The sequence below is a fragment of the Ambystoma mexicanum genome, chromosome 1p, assembly GCF_040938575.1.
Source record: "Ambystoma mexicanum isolate Mex_15411 chromosome 1p, UKY_AmexF1_1, whole genome shotgun sequence".
Classification (NCBI taxonomy): Eukaryota; Metazoa; Chordata; class Amphibia; order Caudata; family Ambystomatidae; genus Ambystoma; species Ambystoma mexicanum.
The window spans coordinates 390754124-390771858 of NC_090921.1; the positions used below are offsets into that span (position 1 = coordinate 390754124).

At 45.8% G+C, this 17735-nt stretch overlaps 1 protein-coding gene across 7 annotated transcripts in view; it reads left to right on the forward strand.

Annotated features, from left to right (window-relative positions):
• LOC138570837 (serine/arginine repetitive matrix protein 2-like) overlaps positions 1–17735 on the forward strand; it is a 638877-nt gene that overhangs the window by 107993 nt on the left and 513149 nt on the right. For all 7 annotated transcript variants that reach the window (XR_011303882.1, XR_011303883.1, XM_069649149.1 and 4 more), the window contains exon 7: positions 17224–17573. Coding sequence is in view for 5 of the 7 variants with exons in the window: in XM_069649149.1 (XP_069505250.1) it covers positions 17224–17573 (350 nt within the window). In the remaining 2 variants the exon portion in view is untranslated. The remainder of the gene's footprint in view (positions 1–17223; positions 17574–17735) is intronic.

A 17735-nucleotide genomic window follows, 5' to 3' on the forward strand; every position in this document is an offset into this window, starting at 1 on the left:
TGCAAAGAAACTGCCTCTAAAACCGTAAACTCTGCTACGGTTGGACTAACCAACTGTTTTCCTTCCAAAAAGACTATGTGGTTTTGCTAACTAAATACAATTTATGTATATCTGTGTGTGCGCGATATTACTGATACTACGGTAGTACTGTCAGTGTCGGAAGCTGTAACAATAGTAACCGCGAGCAACTACAAACTAAGCAGTCGCCTTTGAAAAGTATCTACAAGTGATGTGTGTTTTGGTTTAATGTACTAAGTATTTAAAAGCATACCTTGTGTAAATATAATAAATCGATATTATAATATACATTTAGGGGTGTTTCTTTGAATTGCATTACTAACTAGGTTCAGTGTACTTACCTACAGCTCACATATTCCTCTTATGATAATCATGACTGCTCTGCCACTCTACTAAGGTTCCATGAGTAGTACAGAATGAAACGAAGAGTTGGAGATCTTCAAACCATTGGGATAGTTTTAACAAGTCTACCTCCAAATTCGACTTTAGAAAAACTCCCCTAACAAACACCCTTCACACTAGTTATAAATGCCATGTCTTAATACGAAAATATGTCCAGACTGGTTGCACCTGTTAGCTTTTGCCTTTAACGCCCGGAATTAATACCAAGGTATAGTAACAAAACATGTCTTTGCTGCCTACACAAATGGTACCCCCAACCCAATGAAACAACTCTTTTCATGTTTGCTTTACCCTTGATGCCAGTAGAAATCGCCATGCCATAGTAAACACAGACTGTTTGCAACAATGTAGGCCAGTATGAAACACGGTATGCCACAGTAAGAAAAGATTTGTGCTGGCTGCACAAGTGCCCCCCACATGTAAGAATACTCATCATATTGGCGTTGCCCTTAACACCTATATAAATTACCATGCCGCAGTAAGAAAACATGTCCTTGCTGACGGTAAGCACCAAACCCCAGCCTCTACGCGAAATGCGGAAACCATCTTCATTGAAAGATCTGAAAGTGTCTTCATGCTAAATTCCACAATTTCTCATAATGCGCAGGTGCTGTTTGGACAGTAACTAACTAAAAAAAAAATTAAAGAAAAGATTTGTAATCCCATCTTTACTCTGAATTTTAAGACACTATATATATTTTTTGTTGCCAGTAATTTTGTGTATGGACCTGACCAACAAGAAAGAAATACTGTGCCATCAGTAATAATTTCTCTTAAATACCATAAGAATTACTGTGCCCGAAAATATATGCACTGTTGATGCAGAATAGTACTGTGCAATACAATGCCCTTCAGTTTAAATTGCCATGAATCAATGCTCCCTCGCCAATATCCATAAACACTGTGTGCAGAATATGGCCCACAGATATTGTTGTATATAAGTGTATTCTGTGACGGGTCAAAAGAAAGATGCAGACTCTTTGAGGACATTTTAAGTAAGTTGTATTACATCAAAGTCAGAAAGACCTAACTATCCCTATAGCTATGGGGTTTTCCCTACCTAAATAATAAAGAAGGTGCTAGTCAGTCATCTTTTCCTCGGTGTCCAAAAAGAAGTCTGTCCACTGCCCAAAAAAATTACTATCTGACCCTATCATTTATCGTAACAAAATAATGCAGAATGGCTCCCTTGTCCTGCTTGGTTCTTGTTTTCTTGGTACAAGTTCTTTTTTTGGCAACATTAGACAATTTGTTTTTCACTTTAGGCAGTCTTTGCTTTGTTCAACTTGTTTGGTTATATAGGCTACGTGGGCCTTTAAGCTCTTGATAACTTTGCTCTGTTATTTTAATGTCCTTTTAAACAATTTTTTAACCTCCTCTGAATTTGTTTATTGTTCTGAATTTTTGTGTCTGATTGTTGCTGCCTTCGTAGTCAGTTTAATGCATTGATTTTAGTCTGTAAGCTTGTACGCATAGTGAGATTTGAACCAGAGCCTGATCCTTGGCTTTGCACGTACCAAGCGCTTCAGAACTACATTTCTGATGTTTGTTAATCTGCTTAGAATCACATGCTGTGCATAGGTCCGACATCCAGTGGTCACTGCGGAGTATTGCATTTTGTTTTTCGTAGTCGAAAAGGGACGTCGACAAGGCGTGTCTGAAATACTATCCCTATAGTGACGTGCGTTGTACCCACAATCCCTCACGTGTCGAGGTCCCTCAGATTGTTTTTTTCCGCCCAGCTACTGGTCGCCTTTACGCGGAGCTCCTCGAGAGACATTGCAGATTTCATCTCCTCGACCTTTGGTCGTTTTCCTATTTAGTATATAACATATCGATCCCTCCCTCGACGCAGTTGTGAAGCTGTCTCCGCCGAGCAAGATCTTCGGAGGAGACGAGCGGAGGAGATCCTTCGGCGTTGCCGAACACGTGGCCTGGCCTCGCAGGCCATATACAGTAGGGAGAGTGGGGTCGTGGGACATCTCTGGTTCTTTTCTGAGAATGCCTTTCCTTTTCCCCTTCCTTTCCCTTGGGGTGGTTATCACGATTTATTGCCTCGGCTATGGAGAGGACACCCTTTAGGTTTTGCCCGCGTTGCAAGGGCAAGTTTACTTGGAAGGACAAGCATTCACGGTGTAACCGCTGCTTGCCCCTCGATCACAAAGAGGAAGGTTGCACGGCTTGTCGGCTTCTTAAGCCAAAGACTCTAAAAGACCGTATGGTCAAAAGGTGGGCGGCCTACGCTATGTCGAAGGCCGATGCTTCACCCGCCGCTGCTACCACCGACAGTGACGAGGAACGTGATAACACGACCTCCGCTACGGAAGTCGTAAACCCCTCTAAAGAGCGCTCGCGCTCTTCGTCGTCTGTCCACGGCCCCGACGGGCTCGGCTCACGCCCTGCTTATGGGGATGAACACCCCGGCGACACTGACGCACACAATACCACACATGAGCACACAACCCATGGCTCTTCTTCGACGAAGAGAGCATCAGCGCCCAAGGAGACGCAGGTTCCACCGGCGGCCTCCTCGGACCGTTCAGGTTCGAAGCCCCTCTCGCAACCGCAGCCGCGACCAGCGACTGGGCTTTCGGCAAATAAGGGCGCCACCCCCAAACCATCGGCCGGCGCGCACCACCAGAAGGCGCACGCCGCCGTAGAACGATCGACACCCGTAACGTCGAAACCACAGCCCTCCGCTGACAAACGAGTCGCAGAGAGCTTGGCGAGGATCGTGGTAGCCGACGCCCAGAAGCGTATGCCTAAAGACACGCCGAGCGCTACGCAGAGGGCGAAAGACACGCCGAAAAAGCCCGAAGAAAGACGGGGACTACCCCCTTCAGTCGGGGGGGACCCCCAGCACACCGGAAGGCTTTTCGGAAGCCGAAGGGACACTTTCCTCGACGTTATGGGAGAGGTCGAGCCGTTTTCAGCTAGATGACACTAATTTTCCCCCGCTAGACCGCTCAGGGGTACCCCATGAAACCATGGAAAGGCTCCATCTCTGCATGGAGAGAATGGAGAGGTTTATGAAGACCCAAAACCCTCCCATTCACAAGAGAACAAGAGAAGGGCCTCAGGAGGACTCCAGGGCAAAATATCCGAGACTAGTCAATCCCCAGCAGGATACAGCCTCAGACTTCCATAATGTATATGACCTCACTGGTGAGGAACAATACTTGGAGGAGGAAGATGAATTTATGGACGATGAAGAGGGACAGAACCAGGAGGAAGGTCTGGAAGACAGCCCAGACATTATAGGAGAAGGCTTCGGAGAAAATCCAGAAGGACCTTCTCATCCCTGGCAATCCCCATCAGTATATTCGGACACTGATGTCCTGAACCTAAATCCTCCTGACATCTCTCCTGTTAGAAACGCGTCTCCCATTGACGATCAGCCCACATTAAATGCCCTGTTGCGCAGAGCAGCAACACATTTCAAACTGGACACTGGGGAGATCTCTCCTGAAATAGACTTTGTGGAAAGAGTAATTAAGGAGAAACCCCCGGTCAGCCAGACCATTCCCCTCCTCCATCAGTGAAGAGAAGAATCATCCCTTCGCTATCCACACCCGCACTAATCAGGAGTTAATCCAAGAATTGAAAAACTTTTCACTCCTTCACCCTCGGACCCGCTGTACATCAGGGGACATTCCATTCCGGATTCCCTTGTAGTAACTAATACAAGGAAGAGGGCAGGGGTGCCGCTTTCCACCAGCGAGGCACCACCTGACAAGGAGGGCAAGAGGTTATATGCCTTTGCAAAGAGTCACATCCTCGGCTGCCTTTTCGGCAAGAATTGCGAACTACAATTCTTTGCTAGCTAGCTATGCGGACGCACAGTGGGCCAAACTGCGCAAAGACGCCGAAGAAGCGCTGGAACCTCTACGTACACGCCTGCTATCAACTATTGGCGAAGGAACCCAGGTCAACCAGAGTATTGTAAAGAACTCTCTGGATGCTGCAGAGACAGCGGGACGTTCCCTGGTTCAGGGAATACTCCTAAAACGCCATGTATGGCTGCGCAACTCAGGGTTCAAACCGGAGACACAGGCGTCTTTAATAAATAAACCTGTTGAAGACTCAAACCTCTTCGGGAAAGCGGTGGATGGGGCTCTGGAGATGGCTAAAAAAGAGTTTGATACTATCAAAACTCTTGACCAGATCTCTAAGCCCACTACCAGACGCGGCTATGGCAACAAACGCTTTTTTCGTGGCCAACGCCAACAGCAGAATCAGCAGCAACAGTACCCTGCCACCAATTAACAGACCAATAGTGGGCAGTACAGCCAAAGAGGCCAGCGCCGGGGGCAAAGGGAGAGGTCGGGGGTCCACCCCCAGAGGCTCCAAAGCCCCCAACAACACCAAGTGACGCAAAGATTCACGTCCCCTCCCATGCAACACCGGTCAGGGGCCGGATAACATCCTTTCTTCCAGCATGGGAGGGTATAACGTCAGACCGCTGGGTACTTTCCACCGTAGCCCACGGATACTGCATCGAATTCAACAGTTCCCCAACATACAGACCCCGAGGGGACGACGCATAACACCGGAACACCTTGCCATCCTTCTCCAAGAAGTACAACAACTGCTGGAAAAAGGAGCCATAGAGGTCGTGCCTCTATCTCAGGTAACGGAAGGTATTTATTCAGTGTACTTCCTTGTACCCAAAAAGGATCTAACCATGCGCCCTGTATTAGATCTGCGCCCAGCGAACAAGTTTATCAAACCCCAAAAGTTTTGTATGGTGACCTTACAGGAAGTGATCCCACTGCTATCACAGGGAGATTACATGACAACATTGGACATGAAAGATGCATACTTTCATATTTTAATGTTGCCAGCGCACAGAAGATACCTCAGGTTCATGATAGAAGGCAAACACTACCAGTTCAAAGTGCTACCCTTCGGCATAGCATCAGCACCAAGGGTATTCACGAAGATACTGGCAGTGGCAGCGGCCCACCTGCGCAGGTTGTCCATCCCAGTTTACCCTTACCTCGACGACTGGCTCATAACAGGGGATTCTTACGAAACATGCTTCTCCAATACCCAAAAGACTGTAGACCTTTTGTTCCAGTTGGGCTTCTCCATAAACGAAAAGAAGTCAGCCTAGACCCCAGCCAAATCAAACAATTCCTAGGGGCTCTAATTCAAACAAAGGACGGCCTCGTCTTCCCCTCCAACGAGAGGGTCCAAAACATGCTGTTTCAGATCCCTCCATATGTGACCGGTCGAGAGGTGACGGTACGCAAAGCAATGCGCTTGCTAGGCATGATGGCGTCGTGTATTTATTTGGTAACTCACGCGCGCCTGCGCATGCGCCCTATGCAAGAGTGGCTCAACAGCCAGTGGTGTCAGGCCAGCGGACTATGGGACGATCTAGTGGTGGTCTCGCAGGCCTTGGTTCTCTCGCTACGGTGGTGGACAAAGGAAAACCTGGAAAGAGAAAACCCTTTGCCACACCCGCGGCGGAAGCCACTCTAACCACAGACGCATCCCTCACAGGATGGGGGGGCTCACCTATCCCATCAGACTGCTCACGGAGTGTGGACTCCGAACGTAGCATCCAAACACATAAATCTACTGGAGCTACTAGCTGTGTTCAAGGCGCTAAAAGCCTTCCAGGAACACCTACAGGGCAAGACTGTGTTGGTCCTGACAGACAGCACCACAGCCATGTACTATATCAACAAACAAGGGGGCACCCACTCTCCAGGACTGTCCAAATTGGCCCAAAATATATGGAAGTGGGCTCTCAAACAAAACATGTTCCTACTGTCACAACATGTACCAGGGGAGCTCAATCTGCTGGCAGACAAACTCAGCAGAGATTTCCCCCTGCCCGAAGAGTACGAATGGCGACTGCATGAAGACATCGTCTTCGACGTCTTCACACAATGGGGATTCCCAGAAATAGACCTGTTCGCAACCCTGGAGAACTCACAATGCCTAAGTTACGCCTCCAGGTACCCCCAGAACCAATCCAAGGGGAACGGTCTGTCGATGCAATGGTCAGGGAAATTTGTTTACGCTTTTCCCCCCCCCGACTCCCCTTCTTAACAAGGTGGTACACAAGATGCACCAGGAACAAGTGACCATGATACTGGTGGCCCCAATGTGGGCCCGACAGCCATGGTTCGCTCACTTGATGGAGATGTCTCTATCTCCCCCGGTGAAACTCCCCTGCCCATACAACATGCTGTCACAAGACAAGGGCAGGACTCTGCATCCATGCCCCCAGAACATGAACTTAGCAGCCTGGCTCCTGAGATCATAGAATTCGGACATCTACAGCTCCCGCAGAGATGCATGGACAGTCTCAGGGAAGCCAGAAAACCTAACACTCGCCACTGCTATTCTAGCAAGTGGAAGAGATTTGTCATCTGGTGCAGGGGAAAAAGCATCAACCCGATTGACTGCTCTCCCACACATATTGTTCTATACCTGACCCACCTATTGGATTCAGGTCTAGTGTTCAATTCCATTAAAGTCCACCTAGCGGCGCTTTCTGCATACACCACTTCCCAACTCAAGGTGTCGTGGTGGAAGATCCCTGTTATAAAGGCCTTCATGGAGGTAGTAAAGAGAATACCCCCCCCCCCCCCGATAGCTGACCCAGCTCCCGAATGGGACCTTAACGTGGTACTTACCAGACTCATGGGCTCACCATTCGAACCCATGCACAAAGCATCTCTTAAACACCTCACTCTTAAAACTGCTTTTTTAATAGCTATCACCTCCATCAGGAGAGTAAGTGAACTACAGGCTCTTTCTGTTCTAGACCCCTTCGTTACAGTTCACAAAGATAAGGTGGTTCTACGCACTCACCCAAGGTTTGCTCCGAAATTCATCTCTAAATTCCACGTAAACCAGTCTATAGAACTACCAACGTTCTTTCAAAATCCTTCCAACTTGGGAGAAAGGACTCTGCACACACTAGATGTGCGCAGAGCGGTCATGTTCTACATGGAAAGAACCAGACCACTGAGGAAGACCAATCAGTTCTTCGTCTCGGTGGCAGCAGGAAGAGAAGGGGATGCAGTTTCAAAGTCCACTATTTCTAGATGGATTGTTCAATGCATCACTCTCTGCTATACTCTTGCTAAGGGAGAACTGCCCTTTAAGCCAAGAGCACACTACTCGAGGCACGGGGGCGTCCATAGCATTCTTTGCAAATGTTCCCCTTGAGTCCATCTGCAAAGCGGCTACCTGGAGTTCTGTGCACACCTTTACAAAACACTACTGTTTAGATGCACACTCTAGATCTGACTCCCAGGTGGGACAGGCGGTATTAAGACATCTTTTCTCTACTGTTCCTTCTCATAACCCACTGCCAACTCCGGGTACTGCTCGCTAGTCTATGCACAGCATGTGATTCTAAGCAGATTAACAAACATCAGAAGACAATGCATTACTTACCGTAAAAGCATTTCTGATGGTTGTATCTGCTTAGATTCACATGCGCCCACCCTTCCTCCCCGCTCGGATGGAAGGAACATAGACTTCCTTTTATATCTCTCTTTTCTGTACTCACTCACGTCTAGAAGGCTCCCTCAGGGCAGAAAAATACAAACAGAGGGACCTCGACGCGTGAGGGATTGTGGGTACAACGCACCTCACTATAGGGATAGTATTTCAGACACGCCTTGTCGACGTCCCTTTTCGACTACGAAAAACAAAATGCAATACTCCGCAGTGACCACTGGATGTCGGACCTATGCACAGCATGTGAATCTAAGCAGATACAACCATCAGAAATGCTTTTACGGTAAGTAATGCATTGTTTTCCCATGCGCCTTGTAGTTCTGAAGCCCATTTCTGCATAAACCCGGCGCGAACGCGATGGGTGCAAGCCGGTCTTTGCCAGTCCATGTTCGGGCCATGGTGGGCCGGATGCGCTGCCAGTTGTTACATCCTCAACTATGAGGATCTCTGAAGTTCTGGTGCCAATATCGGCTGCTAGAAATATCTTCAACACTCCAGTTTCCTGGACTACGCCGGAGGCTCTGGTACATTCTATTCCCCAAGTTGAATACCAGTTGGACTATAACGCTGCCGTTTATGCTGATGAGCCTGATGCACTCATGCTCCCTCCTACACATGCTGCAAATAATTTGGAAATATCAGGGGGTCGGGGGAGATAGATGGATGTGGCCTGGTCTCCTTTTGACAATGGCCCCTTTTTTACTCCTGTGCCAGAGATTGGTATGACGACTCAAGAGCCTGTTAAACGCTCTATTACTCCGGTCTCTAAATCGGCTTGTTTGCTTTTAAACACCAGATCCCTGGTTAAGCACGCACATGAGGTCTGAGACTACTCAGAACTTAACATTGATATTTGCACAATGACCGAAACTTGGGACTCTAATGCGGCTGGCCCTTCCCTCGATTTAGCTATTCCTGAGCGTTCTGCAATACTACGTCATAATAGATCAGAAGGTAGAGGGGGTGTGATTGCTTTTTATTTTTAAAGCAGTCTCGACTATCTGGAAAGTGCACTGCCATACTATGGATGGCGTTGAGGCCAGGGACATTAAAGTGGGCCTAAATGCAGAATCCACTGTGAATTTTTTTTTTTTTTTTTTTAAATATACAGGCCTCCCTCCCTAACAAACATTTCTTTTAGCTCTGTCCAATTACCTGATAGATAGCTTGAAGCCTAACTCCTGTTTTGGCCTACTAGGAGATTTTAATTATTGGTTAGGTCACAAAGAGGATGCCCTGGCGGCAGACTTGGAGCTGGTTCTTGTCGACCTTGGGTTCGATCAAAATATTCATATCCCTACGAACCAATTGGGTAAGACCTTAAATTGGTTTTCTACAATCAATGCTAATAGCCAGGACGTTCTGGTCACTCACTGTCCACGGTCCGACCATGCCTTTTGCGCACTTCTCCATTATTGAAATATTCCTTAAAAAATTGAAGATTAGGATGACTTGCACCGCACTGGCTAGGAATTTTAAATTTGAAGCTCCTTACCTGCAAGAGAATTGAACCCCTACTTGACCCTGATATTAATTTTGATGACTCCATGCCTGTTGCTGCTATGTCCAAAACTCTGAGAGCCAATTTGGACTCCATCACAAACTCCCTCGCCCCTTTGAAACTGAGTAAACATATCGAAGGGAAGAAAAGTAAACCTTGGTTCTCATTAGATCTGTAAAAACTGAAATAGTCTTCTATGAAGTTATTTCACTTATGGTAAACTAATCAAAGTTATAGTCTCTGGCAGACTATAAAGCAGCTACTAAACTTTACAAATCTGAGATTGTGGAAGCTAAGAAAAACATCCACAATTCAAGAATTCAGAATGCCAAGTCTGATGTTGGAAAGCTTTTTTAAATATTGAAGGAACAAGAGAATATCTTTCTGCCACAAGCTAGTTCTCTTTTAAAGGATGCATCTTGGTGCCAGAAAATTCACGACGTGATGCAAAACCAGCTGAGCTGCATTATTATTTTTTTACATCAGACCTAAAGACCCTCAACCATCAGCATCTAACATCAGTGGGCAAGAGTCATTTGTCAGATGTCCCTCAATCCCCCAATTTAACTTAACTATAGGGGTTGAGGGTCTGGCAGTGGTGGTTGAGCAGCTGAAAGGAACCAGATGCAAGGGAGATCCGTGCTCCACCATGGTCATCAAATCTTGTCTTCCTGGATGCTACATGCAAATTTGTAAACTCCTCTCTACAAGAGGGCTTCGTTCCAGTTGATATAAAAATAAAAGCCTGAGTCACCCCTATTTTTTTTAAAAACCTGCCCTTTTTATTTAGAATTCTTGATCGTATTGCATAGAGTCTGATCTCGCAACACCTGGATAAGTTCCCCATTCTGAATTGCTATCAATCCGGTTTCAGGAGGGGTTTTGGTACCGAAACCTCCCTAGTGGAGCTGAAATCGAGACTCATGGGGTGTATTGATAAGGGCCTACCTTCCTTGCTAATATCACGGGACTGTCAGCCGCGTTTGATTTGGTTTTTCAGCCATTGTAGTTTCAAGAGTGGCAGAGGTGGCCAATCGTTCACCATCTGCGGCTCAGTGGGTTGGTTCCTTTTTGGACAAGAGGGAAAGTCTGGTCTACTCTGAAGAGGCTGGGGCCTCCCTGGTGAACTTTGGGGTGCCGCAGGGGGCTTGCAATTCCCCATGTTTATATTACATCTTTCATGGCCCCCTTCTTTGCCCTCCTGGAGCAGAGGGGGTAGGGGTCATGTTCTCTAATTATGCGGACAACACTCAATGTGTCATCCCGATGATTGTTAAACATTCTAAGGATGAACTTGAGTCTATTCTCTGAGAAGTGGATAGTTTGTAACAACCTTTCCTTAAATAAAAGAACTAAGCTGATCGTGGTTTCGCATCGATGTTGACAAAGTTGGACCCCGCTTATTGCTGCTTCTCGCTGGGGGATGGTAACCTAACCCCACTGGTGAAGTATTAATCTTAGGGGTGGTTCTTGATCAACTACTGAACATGAAGGCCTATGTTGGCAGTCTTGTTTCTGCAGCTGTTTACTATGTGAAGCTGCTGGCACACCTTAGACCCTTCATTTCCCAGGAAAATGCTGAAACTATAGCAAGAGCTATTAATTGTGCTGTAGCAGTATTCTGGCGGGCCTCTGTAAAGCAGACACAAATAGACGCCAAGTGGTCCAGAATGGAGCGATTCAAGTGGTCGTTGGACACTCCCGCCCTGACCACGTTTCAGCGGCCAGATGCTCACTGCGGAAGCGCAAATTTGCTTCCGACTCCTGGTCATTACATTCAAATCTAGACTGGGCCTCATGTCTGGATATTTGCAAGACCTTATTAGTAAGGTTAATAGCAGAACCCTTAAGTCAAATCAGAATTGTTTGATCCCTCCCAGATGTAGAACAAATAAGGTTGAAAATTGAGTTTTCTTCTCTGCAGCCCGGAAGGCCCAAATTTTCTTCCCCCGGAGTTGCGTGGTCTGATTGCCCTGAACCTTTTCAAAAAAAAAAGGAACACCTGGTTGTTCTCTTAATTTCATCTGTCGCGTTGACCTTCAATCTCTGACCAGGTCTGCTTGCCTGACACTAACTTTTTTCTGTTTGTTGTTTCGTGTGTCCTTGTCTGCTCCCTCTTTACTCTGCCTGCCAAACCAGGGTTGGCTTCTTTGTTAGTTTTGTCTAACAGCCGACGTTGGAAACTGGAAGAGAAGCTTGCTGCACCCTCCTGGACTGTTGAACTGCCAGGTGAAGCCCGGCTGCAGTTCTGAATCTCCAATTCCGAATTGACTAGAGAAGCCCTGGAAGGGCCGACTTCTTCCCTAGGGTTTGTGGGACCAACTGAACCCAAGACAAACTTTGCTGGTGGACCTTCCCCAACTGGTTGTACTTCTTTGCTTTGGCTGGAACCGAGTGCCGGGGTAGAGAAATCCATAGTAGAGTGCATCGTGTTTAAACCGGACCAGAGCTCCAGGAAGATCCTGAGGACCATCCGAAAGCAGGACTCCTCAAGTCTGTCACCTCACCAGAGTGCTGGACTCCAGAAGCAAGGGAACCCAATCAAGTGTTGAAGATCTGCAGTGGTGCTAGTTGCCGGTAGCTGAAAGCGCGAAGTGCCGCTGATCTGAGAGGAGCCCGTAGCCGCCGACAACCTTCAAACTGCAGTGCAGGAGTCCTCCAGATGGCCTCCCTCTAGTCCCCACGACTGAGTCCCAGGAAAACAGGATCTGCAAGACTACCACCAGAACAGAAGCTATCTGAATCCTCTTCTTCAAACCTAAGGTACTGTCCTGACCTAAAGGGTACTTGACCCTTTTGTCTGTAGCTTGCTTGTTGTCACTGGAGACTTGCAGTACCTGCTTTTTGCAGAGTTGATTCCAGCACTGCCCTTCACAAGCCTAACAGCTTGTGGCCCAACAGTGATTCTTTTTCTACAAACTCTAAAAAGAATAAATGAAAAAAAACATTGCAAGACTTTTGTGCTATCTAAAGTGCCTCCGCTCCCTAAACATTGTTCAAATTGACTTTGGCTGTCCTGGCTCCCTGCAGATCCTTCTAACCCATTGACTTTGATTTTAACTGTCCTTCATAGGTGGTGCATAGGTTTACCTTGTATTGCTGGGAAAGATCTAATCTAGACTTCATTGGGAGATTGAAAAGTATTCACATGCTCCGAGAACCTGTTAACCTTTTTTCTTCCCTAACCTTTTCCTTTTCCACCACCTCAGAATTGCATGAAGTGCAAAAAATGATATATTAATGCCAAACATTGTCCTAGTAATTGAAGTCACATCAGGGTGTAGGGGAGTGTGTGTGTGTGAGGCATCTCAAAAGGTTATCAACTTGCTTATCTTAAATCTGAGGAAGTGTTATGAATTGTATTTCTATTGTTGCATATTGCCCTTTTTAAAGAAGGCTTATTTAAAAGTGTTATTTGGAAACTTGTAATTGTGATTCTCAGTGTTACATCTCTACTGCTCACATTTACCCCTCTTGAGAAGCCTGGCTGCTCAGTAACTCTACCAAATTGTGTAGTACAGACCTATGCCAATAGGTGGGTTACCTCTTACCAAGAGAACAAGGCTGGTGTAGTTTCCCACAGGGTTACTGCATCCAATCTTGCCTAACGGGACTGTAAGTCCTTTTGGTCCTTAATTCCACGGGTAACGCTCCTGTAAGTAGGCTGGTCAATGCGGTAGTGGGAGACGCCTGGGTTCAGCATTTGAAAACTCTTTATGCACTACCTCCCAAATCGAACAATGTTAACTGGACAAATTATACCTCACATGGGACACAGTTTGATATAACTTTTTCTGAGTTGAAAGTTACTGAAATAATTGGTTACTGTACCATTTCTAATGCACCAGGCCCAAATGGGTTTTTCAATTGTACTTTTAAATCTAATCCACCTCTTTGGGCAGAAATTCTATTCTTTTTATTTCTGATATTCTTAAATCTGTGCAGTTTCTGCCCACATGGGGCCGAACCCACGTCATACCCATTTATAAAAGGTGGGAGAGTGAGAACTCGGGTAACTATCGCCTGATGGCGATCCTTGATGCTGATTCAAAAATCTTTTTCCTGTGTCGTCCTAGAGCATCTGGAAGCTTGGACCTGTAGCCAGCACTTAATATGTAAATGGCAAACGGGGTTCAGGAAGGGGATGGGTACCCATTTGAACGGCATCCTACTTGAATGCATACAGTGCCAGGCCTGGTCAAAGGGGAGCAATCAGGTCTTTGTCATTGATTGACCTGACTGCAGCGTTTGCACTGGATATGCGGATGACTATCTGGTCTTTGATAACACCCCGATCGGCCTCCAGCGCATTCTAAACACTTTTTCTGCCTTTGAGTGAGAGCTCATTGCATGTCAACCCCCCCAAAGACAAAGGTAATTCAACTCTCATCCAATCCTAAACAGGTTTCCTTCAAGTGGCATGTACAAACGGACCCGGGGGAGAGGATTTACTTATTTGTATATCTGGGCTTAATGATTGATTCCAACCCGTCCCTTGTTTCTATATGCTCTTGGCTGCACACCAAAACCGTCAAACTCGCAAACCAACTGCAAAGGGTGGAATCCAAATTTGGGCTAGTTCTTCATGTGATGCAAAATTGGCTGCTGAACTTGGCAAGCAAAGAAATTATTTTCTAGAATGTATTAGTGTTTCCATATCCCCATAGTGAGGCTCTGTATTTTACTGCAACCTACACCTGGGTATTTTAAACCCCAAGGATCGGCTTCAGTGGCTGGCCCTGGCACATAGACATAAATAGGGACAAACCCACCCCCAGCTGTTGTCACTCTTGAAAGATGCTTCTCCATATGACTACCTCCCTTCAAATTTGAGGAAAAATTGACCCCTAGATAATCTAATTCCCTGACTCTCGGGACCACGAGTGCCTCACTGACCATCTCTGGCATTTCTTTTCATTTTCCAATTTTTAAAACCTACCGTGACAGCAGATTTGTGTGTATTTATTTGTAGGTCTAAGGAGTTCATGAACAGTCAATCTGTTTTTGTAGGGCCATGGGGGTGCGTGCCACCATCACCACATTAGCATACGCTAATACAGTGAAGGGCCTTGACCCTAACTGCAGGATATCGGAATGTAATCATTTATCAGCAGACTCCGACTGGGCTATTGGTCCATAGGGCAATGCCCAACATGTAGTATGGGGCATTTTGTGCTGTCAAAGTGAGACTGTTTTTTTTTTTTGTCCAAACCGGGTCGATGAAGGGGGTGGGCTTAAAGTTGTCAGAGTTCTGTACTGTGGAAGGATACAACCATTTTGTTTCACTCTGCCTCTCTTCCCTCCTTCCTGTGCTCTCCACTTCCTCTAGAGCAAAGCACGTTGGGTGTGATGTCACTTCTTTTTAAAAACGGGGATTGGACCACTAATGCACGCTAGCTTTAGTCCAATCGCCAGTGGACATTTACCTTTATAAAGAAGTGGTTTCCCACCACTTCTTTGATTCACTCTGGGACAACACCGGAGAAGGATTCACTGGACCTCATTTGGGATAGTTGCACTTTCCAAAGCCCTCAACCACTTAGGTGAAGGAGCAGTCCAAGGCAGAGGAATGCTCTGCTCCCTATCCCTGCGAGGGAACAATGGGGATGACTCTCGCTGTGAACCAGGACCTGCTACTCTGCACCAGAATCACCCAAGGCTTGGACGGCAGACCCTGAAAAGAACTCCTCCTATCCTAGAGCCCTAGGAGTGGGTCTCAAAGCATTTAGAATACCAAATCATCTAAGGCTCCCTGCTGCTGTACTGAACCAGTCTGACTGTTGAACAGCGTTTGCCGCTCATCAAACCAGAGGGATCCTATTGGTGCTTCCTTTGGCACTCCTCTGAGCCTTCGAACAAGTGTTTCCACGTTGGGCCTGCTCATTGCTGCTTACTGCCCTCGATGAGCCCATCCCCAGCTAAGCTCAAACCAACCACACGACACAGGGACCAGACTCGAACTGCTGCAGTCACTTGCCGACTCTAATCAAGGGTTACATCACGGCTCCGCCTGACTCGCCCTCAAAACAGCTGCTTCGCCCAACTGCACCCCAGAGCAACAGGATCATTATTTTTACCTCTGTTGCCTACCGGCTCGAACCGCTACCGCGCCGGGCATCAACCCTTCAAAGGGGGTACAACTCTGTTCGACCTCAGATCCTGGTGAACGTCCCGACCTGCATCGCTGAAAGCCACTTCGATCCTCACAGAACTTCCTCATTTGAACCTTTTCACTTGTTTGCTGCTTGGGTTCACACAATTCACCGTGCCAAAACTGAGCTAGATCTGCTCGCACTATTGCTCGAAGCCGAGGTTTGACACTGTTGAACCGCCTAAGAAACGAAACAAGGTACCATTGACCAGTAACTGCCTTTTTGGTTCATTTGGGCCCTAGAGACTGGTTAGGTCACCTTTTTTCATCCAAGAAACCTATCCTTTTAAGAACATTGTGATTTTCAGTTATCTTGCACCCCATATTCATTAAATGGATAAATAGCCCAATCTATAAGCCCTCCCGTCCCCTGCACACCCTAATGCCAGATCACTGGCTAGATGTCTTTATAAAGATCAACATAGGCAATAATTCAAAATAAACCATATCATGAAGTTCAAGTAAAATACAACATGTCTTTAATCTTTTTGATGTTTAAAATAACAGTAGCTGTTGGATGCCAAAATGCAGTCGATGCTAAACACGTTTTGGGGAATTAGTCCCCTTTTTCAGGAGCTAAATTTGAATAATAAACCCAAAAAGAGGAATGTTTTCTTCTATGATACATTGTTCACAAAAACGTCACAATAACCGTCACCACCAGTTAAAGATAAACAAACCAACATGCCAAGGGTTCAGACTAGAGAGCCGCCACAACGGTCTTCCATAGGTTCACAGGCAACGGCCCACCGTAGTATATTTTTGTACACCTGTTTCATTACCCAGAGTGCTGCATTGTGCTATCTTTGCTTATTCTCTGCTCTTTCCTCAGGAGTGGGTTTTGTGTAGTATTTTTTTTATTTATTTGGCAGGTGGTGTGTTTTATAGAAGTATATCTGTTTTTATAAAACCTTGATTTGACATTCCTGTTATTTTGGACTGTTAAGCTCTGCTGTTTGGGTCGCTTCTGAATCGCATTCACACCCCTTATTAAGAGCATAACCTTCCCTCGGCCCACATTACCTCAAAAGGCAAAGAAAGTGTGTATTTACTGGGCCTGTTATACCCTAATGATTGTGTAGGCTCTTGGTTTGGAGCAGTGTGAAGGATGTGTGGGCACTTTAGCATCTACACATCCTTGTACTTCTGCAGGGCAGAGTCCAATTTGTCACAATAAGACTACGAAAATGCCTGTCCCATGCCTACACAAACCCAAAACTGTTAGCATTGCCAATGCGTGTTATATGTATGGTAACCATTTTTTGAGGACTCTTACTTTAAATGTTTAATTTGGATGAGGTATTTAGAGGTGCAATTCATTGTTAATCTAATATTGAAATATTATGTATTGTTAATGAAATCGAAAAAAAAGGCTTGGGGAAAAAAACATGATGGGTTTCATTTACACAGTTGCAGAAGGAAGCTTAATGACCTCTTCATACTTTCATGCTTGACATTTCGAGCCAACTGTATGTGCTTTATGTTGGCATTGACCATGCAAATAGGAGACCTCAACCTGCTTAGGTTTCAAATTCTGGAAGTGATCTGCGTAGTTTCTTATCCGGATTCTCTAAATTTCCATGAGTTTAGTGCATTTACACATTTGTACGTACCTTTTTAGTTGCAACTTATAATGAATTGCTTTTCTTTTGTTTCCTTGTAGGTTTTTGTTTGACGAGAAAAGTGTGGAATATAGATATTATCGGTTCAAGTTGGCAGCAATTCATAAAATGAAAAATTTCACAAAGGATGCAAATGTCCAAGCGGATACATACCAGAAATCGGAAATGGAAACCATTCAGACTACAGCTGTAGGGCTGCAGACCGAACACAAAGAGTCTCTGTTACAGGTGTTACCGGCCTCTGTTAAACCTGTTGAACATTCTACCCCTATGCAAAGCCCTGCTGGAAAAGTGGTGGAACCAAAAAGCACTGCTACAGAGACAGCTTCGTCTCCATCTTTAGAAACCATTGTAGAGCCAAACCACTCTATTGATAAGCAATTTTCAGAAGGTAGGTCATATTATATTCTTGTATTTTGAAGTAAACTTTGAATTAGAGTGGAGACGTTATAGTCCTAAAATATTAAATGATAGTTTGCTATAAGGCACATCAATGAAGAGGTAATTGATTTTTTTTCTATCCATTTAATTGCAAAAACACCTAATCCTTGAT